This window comes from Apodemus sylvaticus, chromosome 4, assembly GCF_947179515.1.
Source record: "Apodemus sylvaticus chromosome 4, mApoSyl1.1, whole genome shotgun sequence".
Lineage (NCBI taxonomy): Eukaryota > Metazoa > Chordata > Mammalia > Rodentia > Muridae > Apodemus > Apodemus sylvaticus.
In genome coordinates this window covers 113,571,741-113,592,812 of record NC_067475.1, presented here as the reverse complement: position 1 = coordinate 113,592,812, position 21,072 = coordinate 113,571,741, and the positions used below count along the sequence as shown (strand labels likewise).

The window sequence follows — 21,072 nt, the reverse complement described above, 5'->3', positions numbered from 1 at the left end:
ACCTGAAGCTACTCTAAAGCCCTAGAGAGCGGAGGTCCCCCTCGCAGAGCTAGCAGCCCCTTCCAAAACGGCCAGCCACCGCCCATCTCCAACCCCGCCCACGGTCCCGCCCAGTCCGCCAATCAGAAGAGCGGCCGCCGGAACTCGCTGTTGGAGCTGTAAGTGAGCGTTGTGTCGGGCCTTGCACGGCCTCAAGACCCGCCCCTTCCACTAGCAGCGCGCCAATCGGAAGCGCTGCCGCAGGAAGTGGCGGTTGGAGGTGTGGGTGGGCGTTACAGTGGGCCTTAGGTGAGTTCTGAAGCTGAAGGTGGTGGGTGACTTAGGTAGGTTGGCGGACCGGCTGGTGGGGTGTGGGTCAAGAGTCGTGGGGGATCAGAAGTGACGGGAGGAGGTCGATCTGCGCCTCGGAGATCCCGGGGTTGGACGGGCCGGTCGGCGGCCATTCCGCGTGAACGCCCCTCAGCACTTGGCGGCCCCGTTCGCCTGCACTTTTAGTAATAGCTTGTCCTTTGCGCTCCGCTACAGGTATTTCTGGAAATTCGCTGCGGGGTTGGCAGAATGTTTCCTCAGGGCGGAGTCCGGGGTGACTGTTGAATCAAGGCCGATTGCTTCTCTGTGGAGTTGGCGTTCTAAGGGTAAAGCCGGGGTTAAAGAAAAAGAAATGTGCAGTTGACACCCAAGTTCCCCAGGGAGATCAGTTTAGCTGATGTCTGCCCTGGGAGCCATCTTTTATCGCCATCAGAGTCCCTAGTTAGAACGCCAAGTGCAAAAGCGATGTGCACAGACTTAGATTGAGTACAGGGTAATATGATTGATATACACTTAATATCAAAATTAAGAAAATACGTGCGTGCTCTCATCAAGTCGCTTCGTAATGCTTTGCTTAAGGAAAGGGAAAAAAAAAAAAAGAACCGTGGGTGCAGGTTGGAGTAGGCTGAAGGTTGGAATAATAGAACCTCAGGTTACAAATTGAGAAAGGACAGAATGTCTAATTAGGACTGTGATGCTGTGTGAGTCCCTTGCATTGAGTTCTCTGTAAAATAGAGACGTCAATAATGTTTGTAATAGTTTCACATGGGCTCTCAGCTCTCATAAATTATATATACAAGCAGAATATAAGAGATATGTTCGTTCTTTTGTGCGATAAAATAGTTTAAAAATACCCTTCCCTCCTAATTTGGTAAAAAGTAACTAATTTGAGTTACCACATTGGATTTGTAAGTCTTGGGGTTTTTTTGTTTTTGTTTGTTTTTGTTGTTGTTGTTGTTCTTTTTTTTAGTTTTTTTAAGACAGGGTTTCTCTGTGTAGCCCTGGCTGTCCTGGAACTCACTCTGTAGACCAGGCTGACCTTGAATTCAGAAATCCTTCTGCCTCTGCCTGGGATTAAAGGCTTGTCAACCACGCCCATCTGTAAGTCTTGTTATTTAGGTTTTGTGGTAAAAAAAAAAAAAAAACAAAAAAAAAACCCCAAATCACCTAATTTGGTTATACTTCCTCTAGTAATTCAAAGACAGGATTTATGTCATTCTTAAAAGACCTAGCCGGGGCGTTAGTGGCGCATGCCTGTAATCCTAGCACTCTGGGAGGCAGAGGCAGGCAGATTTCTGAATTCCAAGGCCAGCCTGGTCTACAGAGTGAGTTCCAGGACAGCCAGGGCTACACCGAGAAACCCTGTCTTGAAAAAAAAAATCCAAAAAACCTAAATAAATAAATAAATAAATAGTTCCAGGACAGCCAGGGCTACACAGAGAAACCCTGTCTTGAAAAAAAAAAATCCAAAAAACCTAAATAAATAAATAAATAAATAGTTCCAGGACAGCCAGGGCTACACAGAGAAACCCTGTCTTGAAAAAAAAAAAAATCCAAAAAACCTAAATAAATAAATAAATAAATGAGAGAGAGAGAGAGAGAGATTTTGGCTCTTAAAAACTAATATAAAAACCAGATAATTTTTCTTTAGCCTGTACTGGCTTAAGCTTTGGGGGTCCTTCCCTCTGAAAAAGAGTTTTGCATAGGAAATGTGGTTTTCTGTCACTAGAATTTGTACTTTAATGGAGTTGTGTAGTTTTTGTGGCAATAAGTATAAATTCATAGGTAAAGAATTGTAGTAAAACAATTTAGTGTCTTCAGAGCAGAGTGTATCATCTCTGGTAGGCAGAAAGGGTTAGAACAGTGGGCTTCCACTGTGGTGTTTCCTTATTTCTAGGTCCCAACTCTATTTTAGACTTTGGCCAGAATCCAGAGAATGGGACATGGGCGTCCATCTTAAAGCTGGATAGGTTACTTGGCTTTTAGGCCAGGATGAGAACCCTTGCATTATAGGAAAGGTTTTTCAAAGGTGTTTCTCCTTTTCTTAAGGAAAAGTTTTAGAGCAGTCTGGGAAGTGTAGCCTAGGGCATTTGGGGGAATAGAGGTGTGTTCTGGCTTTGCCATCAGTATGATTAAAAACTCAACTTTAAAGTGATCCTGCATAGTTGTCAAAGCCAGTGGGCAGGTTGCACAATCTGCAGAAAAGACAGTTCCGTAGCAATGCTAGAAAGCAAGTTTAGAGGCCAGTGTCTTCTCAGTGTAGTGTTGCTTTTAGGTGGTGTGGGGTAGATTTGGAATCTCAGACTGTTTTGCCCTATTCTGTGAGAGCCCTTTTCATCTGTGTGGGGTTTTTTTTGTTTGTTTTGTGTGGTTTTTTTTTTTGGATTTGGTTTTGTTTTTCCAGACAGGGTTTCTCTGTATACCCCTGACTGTCCTGGAACTCACTCTGTAGACCAGGCTGGCCTCGAAATCGGAAATCTGCCTGCCTCTGCCTCCCAGAGTGCTGGGATTATAGGTGTGCGCCAGCACCACCCGGCCTGTGTGGTTTTAAAACATTGTCTTGTAGAAGTTTGTTTCAAAGATACGTCAGAAATGTATGTGCCTTGAGTACTTTTCCTGATAATGACAATCTTTCTTTTGCAGTCTTAGGCTAACAGTTCCTATTTGTTTTTTCCTGCAGTATTTAAGAAGACATGGTTTCCAACCCACTTCCCCAGCACGGCTAAGTTTTATCTTCTTTTTGGGTCTTTATCTTATGCCACAATGGTAAGCTGTGAACATAGCATGTTAAAATATGTATTCTATACTATTCTCTTCCTTTAGCTCCATAAATTAATAGTGGATAGAAACACTCAGATAACTTAGTAGACATGTCAAAATTTTCTCTAGAAAATATCTGACTTGGATCTTGTCAGTTTAGTCGTAGGACGTGTAAATTACACAGATCCTTCATGTATTAAAAGTTAATTATGCTTTGCCATTTTTCTGAGTGTGGCAAGGAGGTTGCTATAAATACAGATTATTTGGGGGGGAGATTCTCATTTTAAGTTTCCTCTTACATCTTTTTTGTGTATGCTTGTTCTGTACATGTGGGTCTTTATGTTTATAATGAAATGGTAGTAATGTCAATGCTCTTCCTCTGGCCCTGTCTACCTTTTATTTTGAGACAGTCCCTTAGGTCTAGAACTGGCTGAGTAGGCCAGGTTGGCCCCTGAGGTGTACATCCCCTCACTGGGATCCATGCCCTCCTCCCCCAGCTTTCGTCTATGGAGTCTGGAGCTTGATCTCAGTTATTCGTGATTGGACTGAACTATTTCCCCTTCCCCGCGTGCTTTAAAGTTCATAAATGTAGGCAGATTTAGTTTGGCACAGATGTAATTCCAGTACAAGGTCAAAGGATGCCTGTGAGTTGAAGGCCAGTTCTGGCTAGAGAGAGAGCTCCAGCCAGCATAGACTACAGAGTCTCTAAACCCTGTCTCTACTCCCCCCCCCCCCCTTCCCATTCTCCCTCCACACACTTTAGTGCAAAAATACCTGCAGCAGAGCCCAAAGGGCAAGCTATTAACTAAAGTTCAGAGGCTGGTGCGGGTGGGGTTAGAGACAGGGTTTAGAAAATGTGTGTTATCTTCCTGCTCTAGAGGGCTTGCCTATTGATTTCTACCTTTATGTGTACATAAAGTACTCAGAGGGAGTAGTGAATACAGGATACAAGCATGTCTAGCTGGCAGATCCTGACTGCAGATGCCATTTTAGCATTTCTAATGAACTTATTACTGATCAAGTACCTAGGCATTTTAAGAAAAAAATCTTAGTAATGCATTAGAGGATAAAGGAGAGGAAAAACGCATTGCCCCTTTTCAGAAAATGAAATAAGCACTTAATGAAGTGTCAAGTATTCGTTATTTTTTTCTGAAAATAATTAATATTGCCAAATGTACTATTTGCTTTTTGCAGCAGCAAGCTCTCGAACAAGCTTTGGACCGTGCAGAGGTGAGACCTGACTGATTAAATATTGAAATAGTGATGTTTTTAACTGACAGAAATGCCATAATAGGACATTTTGATAACCTTGAAGAGAACAGTATTTTAAACAAGACCATAGAATTTCTGAAGATGTTTTTCTATCCTGATGAATTTTTCTAAAATACCTTAAAGTATAGGTCATTGCACTCAGATATGCAATTTTAAAATAAATGTAGCTATAAAACTTTTAGAATATATTTGTCGTGTGGAGTTGCATTTTGTGGTACCAAGCACTAGGCTGAGTCTTAGTGGGATCTCTGTTACATTTGTTTATGCCTGTGTACAAGGTGAAAGTTCAGGCTTGTTGGAGCCTAGGTGACTAAATGGGCCTCTCTGTCCTACTGAAGACTTGCAGCATGCCTGCACTGACTCATACAAGCTCTCTGACCGACTTCTCTGTTTCAGTATATCGTTGAAAGTGCTCAGCAGAGACCTCCTAAGAGGAAATACCTGTCTGGTGGAAGGTATGACTGCTTAATCGGTAATGTCTAAGTCAATGAAATAAGATAACTGCCACTTACTGTAGACATTTCAAATGTTGTCAGTTCTCTATATGGACAGGTTGAGCATCCCAGATACAGAAATGTAAGATACTCCACAAGATGGAGCTTATGTCTTGATGGAATGTCACAAATGGATGTTTTCATGTCTAACTCATGTGACAGATTACAGTTAGAATGCTTCACAGTAACAAGTGGTATATAAGATTGTCTTACATGTATTTCAGTAGATGTGTGTGACCCTACACAATATATTATGTTTCAGAAACTAAAGAAGTCCAAAACAATACAGATCTAAAGCATTTTAAATAGTCCAGAGATGCTCAGACCGCATTATGAATTCTTCAATTGAGCTGGGCAATATAACACCATGTTGAATTGGCATTGTACAGAAATTAACAGACAATTTGATGTAGAAACATTGAAGTCTAAATGTCTTGTAATATACAGTATAATGTATTAATTAAAGTGATCTTACAAGGTTTGGTTACAGAATTAAAATATTTAAAATAATAAAAAGCAAACAATTTTCATGTTGAATATTTATTGCTCTTTTTCTAGAAAGTCTATATTTCAAAAACTTTATGACTTATATGTTGAAGAATGTGAAAAAGAACCCGAGGTTAAGGTAAATATAAATTCTTTATAGTACTGGGCTTTGGAGTTGAGGTAGAATGGGGCAGTTTTTTAGAACATTGTTTGAGGCAGCTAGTGATTTATATGTTCACGGTTGAATGTCTTTTTCAGCCAGACTGCAGTCAGTTCTATAGCTGAGCAGTTACATTCCCGAGCTAATCTGAGTTAGTGCTGAAGAGCACTGTGCACTGACTAACAGGCCATCATAAACAAGGCCACAGTGCTTGACCTCCTTTGAGACCTGGTTTGCAGACTTGTGCTAGGACCTCAGTAACCCATTTCTTGTGATTTATCTGCACATATGGAAAGGATTCAGATGTGCTAGTAAAAATGAGTTTTACCAAAGAATAAGCTTGTGGCCAGATTAATTCATTTTTATTCAGTGTGAAGGTATCTATAATTATAATCAATAGAAATGGACATTTTTTAAAGCAACGTTGCAATTTATTACAAAAACGTTTTCTTGTGTGTGGTTTGTTTGAGATGTGGGTTTTACATTGCTGGCATAGAACTCATGGAGAGCTCCCAGAGTGTTGGGGCTGTGTGTCTACCACATGCAGCTTTAAGAAAGACATGTATATGGACTTAAACACGAGCATTGAACAGTGTCCTATTCACCCAAATTTAACTGTTTGGAAACTCAGGCTAAAAGTATTTTAGGGTCTTTGTGAGCTTCTATTTTATCTTTAATTTAAAAATGAATGTCATTTAAACAATTAGTCACCCCCCCCCAAAAAAAAACCCTAAACCAATTAGCATACCAGAACTGTCTGATGTTTAAAATTTCTATCTTAGGGAAAAGAACCTTAAATTTATAAGTAACTATTGTGGCATACTTTCCATAAGTTTTATTCAAGTTTTACCAAACAGATTGCATGTTTAAAGCATATGGGTTTTTTAAATTGTATAAAATTTGTATCTGTAAACTCATAACAATCTGCATAATTTCTATATCCATCCATTTTAGAAACGAGAGCTAAGAGAGAGATCCTAAAGAATCTAATGGGAGTCTTCAAGCCCAGCATGTTGTGTAGATTGTCTGCCTATTTTTAAGACACAGAAGCAGAGCTGAGCAATCGCTGGGCCCTGGAGCCAAAGATGCTCTCTGCGCATTTCAGAAAGCCATTTCCAGCCAGTAGTTTTTTTTGTTGTTGCTACCAATTATTTTCTGTTTTTTTTTTTTTTTTAGATACATTAAAATACCCACCCCTTCATTTTCAGATTGCATAGTATTTTCATTCTGTTTTGATATTGATTAGAAATTTATGATTCTTGGGACCAGTGAGATAGTTGAGCAGATAAAGGTACTTGCTGTGAAGCCTGAGAGGATTCCCAGGCTCTGCATGGTGGAAGGAGAGAACTGACTTACAAAATTGTTCTCTGACATCCATGTGAAGCCTGTGGCATGGGTATACCTCATCTGACACACAATGATGAGTTTAAAGTTAGACATTTAATATAAGGCACTCAAAACAGATTTGTAATTTTAAATACTGAAAAAAAAATTTCATATTTTTTTCTAAAGTAGATGAAATGAGTTTAATCTTTTAAGTTGGTTTCATTCAAAACCACATATTTTATAAAATTGTGTATTTTGATGTGTGTACATGTGTCTATATGTTAAAAATATTAAGGTGTTTACCCTATACTTGAATAAAACATATGGTATGATATTTAAAAATATTATAAATAAATGAATTTATAGAAAACTGTCTATTTTCTTTCACCAGTTAGCTCTTTTCAGGCTCAGCATTTCAGCTGATTTGACTTGCTGAACAACTTTCCATCTAAGTAGATTTTGAGTTGTTAAGAAAGTTGTCCCTCTCTACCTGTTAGGCTCATCCTCTCCTATTGAGTCCAGACAAGGCAGTCCTCTGCTGTCTATGTGCCCGGGCCACAGCCCAGGCCATGTGTGCACTCTGGTTGGTGGCTCAGTCTCTGGGAGCTCCCGTGGATCGGGATTACTTGATATGATACTTAAACTGGGTGACCATCCCCTTCAGCTCCTTCAGGCTTCTCCCTCACTCTTCCATAAGTGTCTCTGACCTTGATACCCTCGGGGAGGGAAATGCCTGGCCTGGGGTGGGGAGGGGAGGTGGGAGTAGATGGATAGCTGAGGAAAATTGGGTATGGGAGTGGGAAAGAGAGGGTAGGTGTGGGGTATAGGAAGTGGGAAGGTAGGGGAGCACCCTCTCAAAGGCAAAGGGCAGGGGGAAGGATCAGGAGGGGGCAACATTTGGAATGTAAATAAATAAAATTAAAAATGAAAATAAATAAGTGAATGAATGAATGAATGAATGGGAAGAAAAAGAAAGTTGGCCCTATCACTGTGCAATTAAAGCTGGTACCCCACTCTTCATTCATAGGTTGGGTTTCTTTCTTTTTTCTTCCTTTTGTTTCTGTCTTCCCTTTGAGACTCCAGTAGGCCTTCAAGTGTGATGATGATTCTTTTGCCTCAGCATGCCATGTGCTTGCTAATAGACATTAGCTGTCATGCTTTTTGTTGTTTGTTTAAAATACTGCTTCTCAACCTTCTAGTGCTGCAGCTCTTTAATACAGTTTCTTATGTTGTGAACCCCAACTATTAAATGACTTGCGTTGCTACTTCATAACTGTAATTTTCTTTGTAACTGAATCATAAAGTGAATATCTGATTTCTGATGGGCGACCCATGATGGGTTGTTAGACCCCCAAAGGGGTTGTGACCCACAGATTGAGAACGGCTGCTCTAAAAGCTAGTATTGCTATGTAATAAGATCCATCCTGGCCTGGAACTCAGTCTTTTTTGCCTTGGCATCTTCTGAGTGCTGAGATTACAGGTATACAGTCATGCATAGGAAGTTTATGGTGTGTGTTATTTTGTCTAAAGCATGCTAGTGATATTACTGTCCTATGAATTGTGACAGTTCCCAGGTATTTGGGATTGTAGAATGGGAGGGCCACCAGCAGGTATTTACTGTTTTCATGAACTTCACTTCTTTTTAAAGCAGAAATTAAGAAGAAATGTGAACTTGTTAGAGAAGCTTGTTATGCAAGAGACTTTGTCGTGCTTAGTAGTCAATCTGTACCCAGGGAATGAAGGGTATTCTTTGATGCTCAGGGGAAAAAATGGATCAGGTAAGACCTTCTAAAGTATGCCTACCACAAAGTACCTCTGCTTTTAAAAGTTAGCTTTTAAAAAATTAAAAGTTGACCTTTAATCACAGTTTATCCTGATTAAAAGACAAATTCTTATTCCATACTTTTTTCTCCTCTTGACTTTTGCTAGAATGTTTGACATTGTTGTAGTGTGTAGATGACTCTATAATTGGTTAGATCTTTAAAACTTTAGATTAATTTATTTTTGTTTTATGTGAATGGATGTTTTGCCTGCATCTCTATCTGTGTACCACATGTATGCCTGGTCCCTTCAGGGTCCAGAAGAAGAGGTTGGATACACTGACGACTGTGAGCCACCATGTAGGTGCTGGGAATTGAACCGGGTTCTTCTAGAAGAGCAGCCTGAGCTCGTAACTCTTGAGCCTTCCCTTCACTCCCAATCTCCTTTTATATTTTACTTTATTTTATTTTATTTAGTTGGAGGAGGGAGGGAAGATTGTGGCATTCGTGTAGTGGTCCCAGTGAGAGAACTCAGGTGTTCAAGCTTAGCTCCTAGTGCTTTACCCACTGAACCAGCTTGCCAGCTTGATTATGTCTTATAGTTAATAGAATAGGTGATTTTTAACAATTATTTTTTATTGCTATCTATATTTTAAGGTATTTTAGCTGCGTTTTATATATGAGTATAAAAACTTGCAAAGCATTCATTGTCTTTTAAGTAATTTTTATTGAGACATCAAAAAATAGTAAACATTGAAGACATTCCTAAAAAGGTTCTAATACTGGGGATGTGAAGAGCATTACAACATATTCTTTTTTTTTTTTTAAAGATGTATTTATTTATTGTATGTAAGTAAACTGTAGCTGTCTTCAGACACACCAGAAGAGGGCAACCGATCCCATTACAGACAGTTCTGAGTCACCATGTAGCTGCTGGGAATTGAACTCAGGACCTCTGCAAGAGCAGTCAGAGCTCTGAACCACTGAGCCATCTCTCCAGCCCAACATAAATATTCTTAGATTTCATTTAAAGAGGCACCTCAGAATTTAATAATGTGAGCCATACAAGGAACTTAGCTAGTGAAGAGTTTGATTTATAGGCGTAAGAATGTAGCTCAGTTGTTAGACTACTTACCTAGCATGCACAGAGCTTGGAGGTTAGTTCACAGCACCGCGTAAGCCCGATGAGGTGTCCCTCGTCTATACTCCTAACTCTCGGCATGTAGAGGCAGAAAGAGAATGTGTTTATTTTCCTGTTCTTGTTTAAAATGTTACATACTAAACAAGTTTTTCAGCACTACAATGTGATTGGCTTACAAGACTTAGCCTTTGAGCTGTGTTTTTAAGATTTACTTTTATTGTTTTTAATTGTGTATACATGTGTTTGTATGGGTATGTACATATAAATGCAGGTGCCCCAGGGGTGACAGTTTCAGTCACTGAGCTGCCCTGTGGGTACTAGGTACAGAACCCAGGTCTTCTGCAAGAATGGCAAGTGCTCTTAGTCACTGAGCCATCTCTTTAGCGTAGTGTATTCTATTTTTAAAAATAATTTAAATTATAGTTCCAATTTTTTTGTGAGGTGGTTTTTATAAACTTTGTTTTAAAATTGAGATTCTGAGACCATCCGCTTGCCTTATGAAGAAGGGGAATTGCTTGAATATTTGGATGCAGAAGAATTACCTCCTATTTTGGTTGATCTCCTTGAAAAATCACAGGTAAGAAAACAAGACAAAATATTGTTTTAAAAATAACCTATGTGTAGTAGCATTGCCTCCATAGCTGCTTAGAGGCTGAAACAGGAGCATCTTAAGGAAGTTTGAGGCCAGCCTGGGTAATGTAGCAAAACTCCAGTTCTAAAATTGTGTGTGTGTATGTGCGCATGTATATGTTGCATACACACACACACACACATATATATATATATATATATATATATGTGTGTGTGTGTGTGTGTGTGTGTATGTGCGCATGTATATGTTGCATACATACACACACACACATATATATATATATATATATATATGTGTGTGTGTGTGTGTGTGTGTATGTGTATATATACATATATATATATATGTATATATATATATATGTAAAAATGAAATGTCTTTTTCAATCCCTTCTTTTGTGGTACTGTTTAGTGAACTAAGGCCTCATATATGTTAGGCAATCAGTTTACAATTAAATTATACCCAGTATCCAGAAAAAAATATTAATGCTTTGTATGGTATATATCATGTGTGTGTGTTATGCTTTTTTAGGTACATATCCTTTGTGTGTGGTTTTGTTTTATGAGACATGAATATATTTCTAGCCCGGATAAATGTCTTAGAACTGGTGATATTCTTGCTTCAGCCTCCTGAATGCTACCGTTACAGATTGAGCTGCCACATGCTAGCGTTCTCAGGAGTGTTGAAGGCATAGCGTGAGACGTTGCAGCATTGCTGTTTAAGATGTTTATTGTGCCTTACTTGTTTGCTGCACTGCCATGTGCAGCTCTAGTACTTCTAAAATTGCTGTAATAAATGACCCTAGAATTTTCCCAAGGTTAAAATTAAGAAATTCTGAAAGAATCTGTTTTTGCTGTTTATGAAGCGTGCTTGCACGTCAGAACATAAATAGTAGTGCTTTCAAGAAAGTGCGCACTTTTAGGATTGGGTCTGGTTGATTAAAGGTAATGACTACTACGGTACTATTGATTTGTATTTGAGCACAAATAGCTGTAATGGTGCAGAGTACACGAACATACATGCTTGAGTGGTAGATAGTAGGTAAGTTGTAGCAAAGAGTGCTGAGGTTTCCTGAACTTACTTTTTTTTTTTTTTCTGAGACAGGGTTTCTTGTGTAGTCCTGGCTGTCCTGGAACTCACTCTGTAGACCAGGCTGGCCTCAAACTCAAAAATACGCCTGCCTCTGCCTCCCAAGTGCTGGGATTACAGGCGTGCGCCACCATCACCCGGCTTTCCTAAACACTCAATACAGCATAGTTGAGAGTTAAGTTTGTGGCTGGCTCCTTCCCATTAATAGACTCTAAAAGTCTAAATATTTTAGGAAAGCAAATAGTGAAGTTAGATTCTGGCAGGGTTGATTGACAGTGTGTGGCAATGAAAGACTACATAACAATTACGAAGCTAGCAGAGTGAAATGATGACCAGTGAGCTCCAGAAGAGCCTCAGTCTCAGCAAGTGCTGTAAGCGACTCTGTAGATGGATGCAGAGTCACCCTGGATGTCAGCGGATGCAATGCCAGTCTCCTGTTGACAGTTTTAAATTGCTTTTTAGAATGATGAACATAGAAATAAATAATCCTTAGCAGTCTATATAATGGTATATCCAGTGTATAAAAGCTACCCGCTGATTGTACAGACTTGGAAGAATGTGAGCCATTCACCACAGCTTGCTTATTTTGGTGAGCTCATATATTTGAAAGCTTGTATGTTGTTTGAAAATTGACACTTACCTGAACATTTTTTTTTTTACTTAAAACAGGTTAATATTTTTCATTGTGGATGTGTGATTGCTGAAATACGTGACTATAGGCAGTCCAGTAATATGAAGTCTCCGGGTTACCAGAGTAGGCACATTCTCTTACGCCCAACAATGCAGGTATGGAATGTTTAATTAGAACGTACTGCTTTTTTTGTTTGAGTTGGATTTTTATTAAATGTCCATATATTTGTAAGAACATACGTGTTTTTTAAATGTTTTGTTTTTTCTAGACTTTAGTCTGTGATGTCCATTCTATAACAAGTGACAACCATAAATGGACCCAGGTTAGTTCTCTCTCTAATCCCAAGTAGGCCACACGCAGTGAGAAGCATCAGTGAGAAGCTTCCTTTTACTGACATTAGAGCGGTGTGTTAGGGTGGACACTTGAACAAAACCAAGGTTCCCTTCTGAGCTTTAGGTTCTGATACTTTCTGTATATTTAGAAATCCCTCAAGGAACTACATGTAATCTAGTCCCAGTTGTTTCCAACCTTGCTGATAAACTGGAGTTAACCCGTGAAGCCTAATGTGAAAATTGTTTTTTTTATCCTCTCAAACAAAAGCTTCATCCTTACTATTGAAAACAAACAGATGGTGATTTTCTCTCATAGGATTCTATAATTCTACAGGAAGCCTAGACTTCCTCCCCACTCCCTCCCTTTCTTTTCTTTTTCTTTTTGAGGTAAGATCTTTAGCCTAGGCTAGCTTGGGACTTGAGATCCTGCTGCCTTAGCCTCCTGAGTCTCAGAGTAAAGACCTGTATCACCACACCTGGTCTAACAGGACTTCTTAGTCTGACATCAGCTAATTGATACTCTAGTTCTAGCTCCTGTTGCTTTGGAGAGAAAATGTCAGTAACGTGAAATTCCCCTCTGTGGAATGTGCTTGTGAACTAAGATTCAGGATATATGTAACTCATAAGTGACAAGGTTTAATCTGGGCTGTTATTTTCCTATCTATAAGGTTGAAAGTTCTTGTTAGAGAAAAACTTGCAGTCAACACTAGAGAGCAGAAAGCATCATTTTCTTAAGCTGAGGATTGGTTAAAAAAAGAGAATATAGCTATCCTCAGTTATTTTACCATTCCTGAATAAACTGTATTTTAAACAACCAAATAAATATTCACTCTTTGGATTTGATGATTTTATACATCATGCAAATAATTCAGTTTCCATTAGAAGTTTCTTCATCTTGTCAGATTTACATGTTAATGTTCAAACTTGAGTTACTACTACATTTACTTTAGTCTACCAAACTTCCTGGGAATATTTCTGAATTAAATGATGTATGTTTACATTATCAAAAATGCATCTGAGGCTGACATATGTCTGTGTATTTCAGGAAGACAAACTTTTGCTTGAGAGCCAGCTGATTCTAGCTACAGCAGAACCACTGTGTCTTGACCCATCTGTGGCTGTAGCATGCACCGCAAATAGACTGCTCTATAACCGGCAAAAGATGAACACTCGCCCAATGAAACGGTAATCACCAGCACTTGTGTGACACGGGTGCTTAAGTTTGGTGTTGTTGCTAGCCATAGTGTCCTTTCCTCAGCATGTAAGTGATGGATTCCTAAGTTCAAAAATGAGATTTTTTATGGCCTTGTATTGTGGATTTGTGTTATAGACCTTTTAAAAAATGTTTTCTGCATTATTGTAAAGTGGTATTTTCTTCAGTCTTTTAAAGAAGGAACTTTTATAAGTTTATGGCCTGTTCACCAGTTGTGAGACTGTAAGAAGACGAGATAGGACCAGAGGGATGGTTGCTCATTGCTTCTCAACACTACTTGGAAATAGTTAACATGGAAACAATGTGTAACTTAGAGTTTGGAGAAACCACAATCACAGTTGTAGACATTAGTTTATAATGACTCTCTCTAGTCCTGGATTCAGATTAGTGTGGCTCGATGGTCATGAGTATTTTGTTCTTTTTCTTTCACCTATGCTCTAAGCTTGCTGGTGTGAAAGTTGTATTCCTAGTGTGTGGTGTGTGTGTGGTGTGTGTGTGTGTGTTGTAAATATGTGTTTGTGATTGAATTTGTCATCAGTGCATGCCCTTTCTTTCCCGTGTGTTCTGAGTTGTTGCTTCATTGCTTCCCGTGTATCGTAGGTGTTTGAAGAGGTACTCCAGGTCCTCCCTGAACCGGCAGCAGGACCTCTCTCACTATCCTCCTCCCCCTCAACTGAGATTACTTGATTTCTTACAAAAGCGGAAGGAAAGGAAAGCAGGCCAGCATTATGACCTCAAAATTTCCAAAGCAGGAAATGTAAGTCATTAAGGGGCTCGCTCTGTACTAATAGGCTGGCTTTGCTCTAAGGTTTTTTGGTGTGTAATTGTCTTGTTTTTAATTTTCAGTGTGTGGACATGTGGAAACGGAGTCCCTGTCACTTGGCTGTGCCTTCTGAAGTAGATGTAAGTCCATGAAACGCTGCACTCTAGCATAGGGCCAAGGGTCAGCATTAGGAAGCTGATGCTGAGAGGAAAGAAGGAAAGAAAAAACAGCTTGTTTGAAAAGAAAGTTCACATTTCAAGAATCTGTGTCTATCAGTCATGTAAGTTTGTTGTATTAAGTGGGCTACCAATCCAGTCTCGGTTACTTAAGAGCATAAATTTGAATAGAGTTCCGTGTTAGGAGCAGAAATAATGTTAAGGTCCCAAAATGTGGGTAGAGTATGGCATATTTTATATAATAATAGGAAATGACCATGTGTTTTTCTGTAGTGGTCCTTCATAACTGACTCAGACTGGTAAAATTTAAAGATTAGTAATATTAGAAATCTGGAACTCCCAATAGTATTCTTTACTAATAACACATGAGTGCTAAGCAGTCATAAAGGTGTTATGAAGGACCATTTTATATTTCATGTTTTGTTTCTTTTAGTGTTTATATTTTAGATATACATGTGTGTGTGTGTGTGTGTGTGTGTACATGTGCAGACCATAACACGTGGAAGACCAGAGGACAACCATTGAGGGATGAGTCTTTGCTTCCACCATGTTATTCCTGGGCTGCAGACTCAGAACTTAAAAGGTTCAGTGGCAAGAACCTTTACCTGCTAAGCAATCTTGCCAGTTTACTTAATTCTTTATGATAGCTGTTTCAAAATTATTTACTATTTCAAGAATGCTTTTTGTAACAATTCTAATAGTTCTTACTGTTTTAACAGTTAAAACACAAAGCCAGAGACATCTATAGGCTATGTGTACAAACCAAGAAAGCAAGCCATATTAATCTTCTTGTTGCATATGTGGCCCCCAGGCAGCCAGTGCTCTTAACCACTTAATCATCTGCAGTCCCACATACTACACTTAATTAAACATATCAGGAGGGTTTTAAACTCCTTAAATACAAGTGCTTGGTGATACTGCTGGTTGGAATCCTTGTGCCTGCATTGTTTTTGTGAATTGTGCAGGTTCTTGTCTTTGTTCCGAGACTGATTACATTTTATTCAATGTCTTCATTGTTTAGGTGGAGAAATATGCTAAAGTGGAGAAATCCATCAAATCTGATGACTCACAGCCAACAATGTGGCCAGCTCATGTAAGTGATCAATTCCAGGTTCTTTGACTAATGATCCTGTGGATTTTTGCCTGTGCATTTTTTTGTTTTGAGACAGTGTCTCTTTTGGCCAAAACTGACCTCAAACTTGCAGTGTAGTCAAGGCTGACCTCAAACATACTGATCCTCGTGCTTTCACTGCCCGAGTGCTAGATGTGCCTCTGCTCTATGTTTTAAGTATGTTGTTTGTAAGCTAGGCTCTGAAGTTATTCAACAGAAAATATCTTTTCAGTAAGATGGCTTAAAAACATCTCTGAATGGAAATGATCTGATTTTCTCATTGTAATGGTTTCTTAAAGGGAGAAATTGGAATAATAGTTTGGATGGACTCTAGGCACAAAATAATAAGATTTATAGACATCTTAAGGATGTTTTGTATGAATGGCCTATGACAAAAATACTTCCACTTCCAAACCTTATATTCAGATTGTTAACTATTATAGTTGTATGTACAATGAATGAAGCTCTGTGCTGTCACCCTGGCTTGAAGAGATGCAACATTGGAACACTTGGCATAAAGAACTGTAAAGAAAGCGTCCTATGCTATAGTTCTCTCTGAGGGTTTGGTTGTTCCATTCCTTTACATTTATTTATTTGTTTATTATTATTGGTCTTGAAAGAGATCAGCCTGCCTCTGCCTCCCACGTGCTGGAGGTAAAGACACATGCCACCACCCCTGGCCACTTCATTTACCTGTAATGTGGGAATAGCCACACCAGCCATGAGTTTTGTTTTGACAGTTGGATGAGGTACTACTTGTTAGGTACTGTGACAATATTCAGGAAATGGTTTTTTTTATAATTTTCATTGTGCGTAGAAATGTATAACACTTTCTTAATAAGTGACTCAATATCATAACAATCATACGTGACCTTAAACATTCTTTCAGTGCCATGTATACACCAGACAGAAGTCAGTTTAAATTTTATTATTGGTCGTTGTTGATAATTTTTGCTGCTCGAGAAGAAATGACTTGGGATTCTCTGTTCTTTTCAGGATGTAAAAGATGATTATGTATTTGAATGTGAAGGTGGTAATCAGTATCAGAAAACCAAGCTAACCATCTTGCAGTCTCTTGGCGATCCACTTTACTATGGTAAAATACAGCCGTGGAAAGCAGAGGAAGAAAATGACAGCCAGATGTCTCCGTCCCAGTGAGTTCTGATGAGTGTGTAATAGACAGAGCTGGTCAGAGCCTATTTAGAGCGCCCAAGGAGCTGCCAGCTAATGCATACATTCCCTCTGGGGAAATGCTACTTGGTATAGAGCTGTGTTCTGACAGTGGATGTGAGTACAGTGGAATGCAGTTGCCGAGTTCTCTTAGTTACTTAGAATTAGTTTTGAAAGTGCAGATAATTATTTTCAGCATAGTCTTGGGATTTTGTTGTGGCATATTAATATTATTGTCAATTTATGTAGTTGATTTTCTAAATGGTACATCATTAGTACAGGATACTAATTATCAATTTTTATTTGGGAGTAACTCGGGATTATAAGCAGGGTCTGTGATTCCCTAGTTGGCCTGGAGCATATTATAGAGACGAGGCTGGTCTTGATTCACTGAGATCAGCCTGCCTTTGTCACTGCCTTTTGGGTGCTGGGGTAATTTTGATTGTATGGTTACTTTAGCATTTGTGTGTGTGTGTGTGTGTGTGTGTGTGTGTGTGTGTGTGTGTGTGTAACAAATTACGAAATGAAAAAAAAAAGTTCAGTTGTATGTCAAATTATTGTTAAACCTTTACCAAAATTTGTGAAGAACAATGAGTTTTAGAGTTACTTCACCCATACCTAGGTAAAAGTTAACACGAAGGAGCTAGCAGCAATCCTTGGTTAACAGCTCTCAGCTGGTTTGATTATGCATGCCCCTGAAGGTCTCCCTCATTCACCGCGGTGGGTTTGCCAGCATGGCTGCAGTGTAAGGCACAGTAGCTGCTCCTTTGTAAAGGTGCAGTTCCCATGGCCATGGCCGGCTTCCGGGAGTCACTGATGCCGGGAGTCACTGATGCAGCAAGTCTGTGCTCTTCCACATTCCTCCCTCCCTCTTCAGAACCTGAGAGCTGTGAAGCTTAAGTTTGGCTGGCCTTAATTGACTGTTTTTCATTTTGTATTTCAGCTCCTCTGCTGATGATCATTCAAATTGGTAATTAAAAAATAAAATTCACTTGTTTTAATATGTTAAGTTATAATGTCAAAATTTTTAAAAACTTGGAAAAGATTTATTTTTTAATATTTTTTAGAAAAGATTTTTGAGTTGGCAATAAGCTTTCATTCTTGTCTAGGAATGACTTGTTTAAGAATGACTTCCAGAATTGAATTAAATGAATGAAAAACCACAGGTCTCTCAGTAGTTGAGTAATTTTACTAAAGGGACAATGTTTGTGAAATTGTATAGTGGCTCTTGGTTATTTTATTCCAGATTGTGTAAATTATAAATAAACATTAAAATAAATTTCTCCTAAGGTGACCAGCCAAATGATTATTTTATCATGAATGTACAACTTGAGCATTATTTCTTGTGTTTAATTTTTAAATTAAACATTGGTAGACTTTTAAATGAATTTGAATATATTGCTGTGACTAAATATGAAAGACTTTAAGATGCTTTAAGACATTCTTACCTGAGACTTCTCTCTCTTGGTACATTTTAGGTTTATTATTGGGTCAAAGACTGACGCAGAGAGGTAAAGTGCATTTACTTCTTTATTTTTGGTTAGAGTGGATGTGAATCTGTATTTTTGTAGAGTAGAATATTCTATATTTGAGTCACAGATGTTGACTTTGCTATATATTTAACTGGACATTCCATCATCATTACTGTCTTGGGTTAATAAATCAGTTAAAATCTCTGAGGTACATTTTCTTAATATTTTAATGAAAATTAATAAAAACTGTATAAAATACAGTTTGTTTTAGGTAAGAAAACTTAGGTATGTGAGATATGATTTTAAGGAGAAAGTTTATAATCCAAGTCTAAGGGAAAAGGAATGAGACATTTTGTTGTCTTTGGTTTAATTATTGTAATCAGGGATGACCTTATAATTTCTATATTAGAAATAAGATCTTAAAAGTATGCATTTAAGTGCATTCATTTATCATAGTAACAGAGAAGATTTAAACATAATCTTGTCATTGGAAAGATTGGAGTATACTTTTTTCCATTCTACTTAGTGTGTGTGCTTGTCAGGTCCCTCACAGTTGGATGGCGGGTGGGGCTTGGTTCTCCCTCCTGCACATGGGTTCAGGGCAGTATGCATAGGTCGGCAGGCTGGAGGCCAGCGCCTTTGCGCATCTCCACAGCACATAACACACTTTTAAAGGCAGGACTTCATCATGCAGATCAGTCTAGTCTTGGTCTCTTGACCAGGCTTTCTGCCTTTCTGCTGTGGAGTAGTTAGCTTGTGCTATGTGCTAGGTGAATGAGAATTCACCTGGATGCTCTAGGTTTATGTCTTGGCACTTGTCACATTGGGATTTTTATGTTAAATCTGGTGGGACTTTTCCTATAATAGCATTACTTATTTCCTGTATGATTTGTGTTTAAGATAAATTTGGCCAATCCTTACCTGTTTTTCCCTAACATTTCAGGGTAGTTAATCAGTACCAGGAGTTGGTCCAGAATGAAGCCAAATGCCCAGTGAAGATGTCACACAGCTCTAGTGGTTCTGCCAGTCTCACTCCAGGGGAGGAGGCAGAAGTACGTTCACACGGTTCCTGCTGTGTGCCCATTGTTTGTCGAGAAGTCTCAGAGATGGGAAGAGCACAGCAGTTGTAATCTTGCTTTCACTTTTAGCTTTTTTTTATTATTGTACTTCATGTTTAAAGCTTCCGAAGTCCTCAATGATAGGTACAGGTATCATTTATTCCTGTTAAAGGTGGGTTGAGAAGGCTGGCAGGGGTTCCTTCACTTTCTACCCTTCCCCGGGACTCACCTCACTGCAGATGCTACAGTCTGTGGATTCTGAGTACACATAGGAATCTCAGGTGGGAATTATAGTGATAATGATTCATCTTAACAGATATGTTTAATGTCACTCCTCACAGCCGGAGACCTCGTCCATTCAGTCTTCAGTTTTGGGAAAGGGAGTGAAACATCGACCCCCACCCATCAAACTTCCCTCAAGCTCAGGAAATAGTTCCTCAGGTATTGGAGAAATCCTCGTCTCCGTGACCTAATAGTCATCTTTTTGAGTCATCTTTTTAACATTTCTTAAAATGTTACTCAGTTTGACTGTGAATTATGAATAGGGAAAAGACTTTTATGCTTTTCTATGTATTTATGAGTGTGTGTCTTTTTATATCTTTGCTCCTGGAGGTAGCAGATTTGGGTGGGTTGAGAGATCAGAGCTCTGGTCTGTATGATTGCTCAAGTACTCTTGTATTTACTGCACCAACTCTCCAGCCCTAGGGAATAATTTGTATTCTTCCAGGTAACTATTTCACAGCACAGCAGGCCAGCAGCTTCCTTAAATCTCCAACCCCTCCTCCTTCATCTAAGCCCAGCCTTTCTCGGAAGTCATCTGTGGATCTCAGTCAAGTTAGCATGCTTTCTCCAGCTGCCCTATCACCTGCCAGCTCATCCCAGAGTGAGTCATGATTTAAACTCTTGCTCAAATTTTCCTACATTTTTGCAATGGTATTTCTTGAGGCAGCTCTTATTCAATCTGTGAATAGTGAAACTTGAATGTACTGTGTACCCAAAATGTCTAAGTTGCATGAAATTCCAAGTAGACTTCTTGTTGGCTGTATGTATTTCGTGTTTACTGTAACTGTATTTGCTTTTCTGTATCTGTGTATGCACTCTGTGTATACCTTTCTTTTAGGCTTGTTGCCTAAGCATCTTAAAAAAATTACCTAGCAATAAGATTGCAAAATATTATTTATAGTGCACCCTAGGATCTTTTTTTCTTACTATATAAACTGTGGCTAATACTAAAAAGAAAATGTGAATTATTGAAAGTACTATCTTTATCTTTGTATGTGTAAGACACAGCTGCTTCCAAGGTTACAGGCAATAAATGGAAAATTAGTATTTGAGAGCATGCCTACACTTCTGTAAGGGGTCATTAAATGTGATTATCTGAACACAGGAAAAAGAATTCTCATTTCTGGATTCCCTTCTATATCAGCAAGCAGAGACATAGGAATGTTAGGTTAAATTTGGGATAATATCTTCAAATGAATAACTGAATAAGTTAGGTACTAATTTGGAAGGGGATTCCAGTTTTTTAGCTTTTTTCTTTTTCTTTTTTTTTTCTTTTTCTTTTTTGCTTGGTGGCTAGTGTGTGCTGTCAGTGTACTGCACAGTGCTAAGATGGTCCTAGATATTAACATCTGCATCCTGATAGCTCAAAAGGTGTAATTTTTCTGCCTTCTTGTTTTGCACAAAGAAAAATAAATAAATTTTCTGAAAGTCTTATTCACACTTCTCGTGTTGTGGGTATGGATTGTGGTGATCTACTG

General features: G+C 38.8%; 1 protein-coding gene across 11 annotated transcripts in view; it reads left to right on the top strand.

Moving 5' to 3' along the window:
* The first annotated feature begins 238 nt into the window (after positions 1 to 238).
* Positions 239 to 21,072, top strand: part of Supt20h (SPT20 homolog, SAGA complex component) — a 32,184-nt gene continuing 11,350 nt past the window's right edge. For 7 of the 11 annotated variants that reach the window (XM_052180515.1, XM_052180517.1, XM_052180513.1 and 4 more), the window contains exons 1-20: positions 247 to 323; positions 526 to 635; positions 2,990 to 3,075; positions 4,264 to 4,299; positions 4,738 to 4,796; positions 5,394 to 5,460; positions 8,456 to 8,585; positions 10,182 to 10,285; positions 12,056 to 12,172; positions 12,286 to 12,339; positions 13,395 to 13,534; positions 14,163 to 14,319; positions 14,409 to 14,465; positions 15,523 to 15,594; positions 16,609 to 16,766; positions 17,726 to 17,752; positions 18,261 to 18,293; positions 19,198 to 19,306; positions 19,654 to 19,753; positions 20,040 to 20,195. In XM_052180515.1, coding sequence (XP_052036475.1) covers positions 3,073 to 3,075; positions 4,264 to 4,299; positions 4,738 to 4,796; positions 5,394 to 5,460; positions 8,456 to 8,585; positions 10,182 to 10,285; positions 12,056 to 12,172; positions 12,286 to 12,339; positions 13,395 to 13,534; positions 14,163 to 14,319; positions 14,409 to 14,465; positions 15,523 to 15,594; positions 16,609 to 16,766; positions 17,726 to 17,752; positions 18,261 to 18,293; positions 19,198 to 19,306; positions 19,654 to 19,753; positions 20,040 to 20,195 — 1,579 coding nt within the window. In that variant the 5' untranslated portion in view covers positions 247 to 323; positions 526 to 635; positions 2,990 to 3,072. Of the gene's footprint in view, positions 324 to 525; positions 636 to 2,989; positions 3,076 to 4,263; positions 4,300 to 4,737; positions 4,797 to 5,393; positions 5,461 to 8,455; positions 8,586 to 10,181; positions 10,286 to 12,055; positions 12,173 to 12,285; positions 12,340 to 13,394; positions 13,535 to 14,162; positions 14,320 to 14,408; positions 14,466 to 15,522; positions 15,595 to 16,608; positions 16,767 to 17,725; positions 17,753 to 18,260; positions 18,294 to 19,197; positions 19,307 to 19,653; positions 19,754 to 20,039; positions 20,196 to 21,072 lie in introns of all 11 variants that reach the window. The other 4 variants (XM_052180514.1, XM_052180512.1, XM_052180509.1 and 1 more) reach the window with 2 other exon arrangements.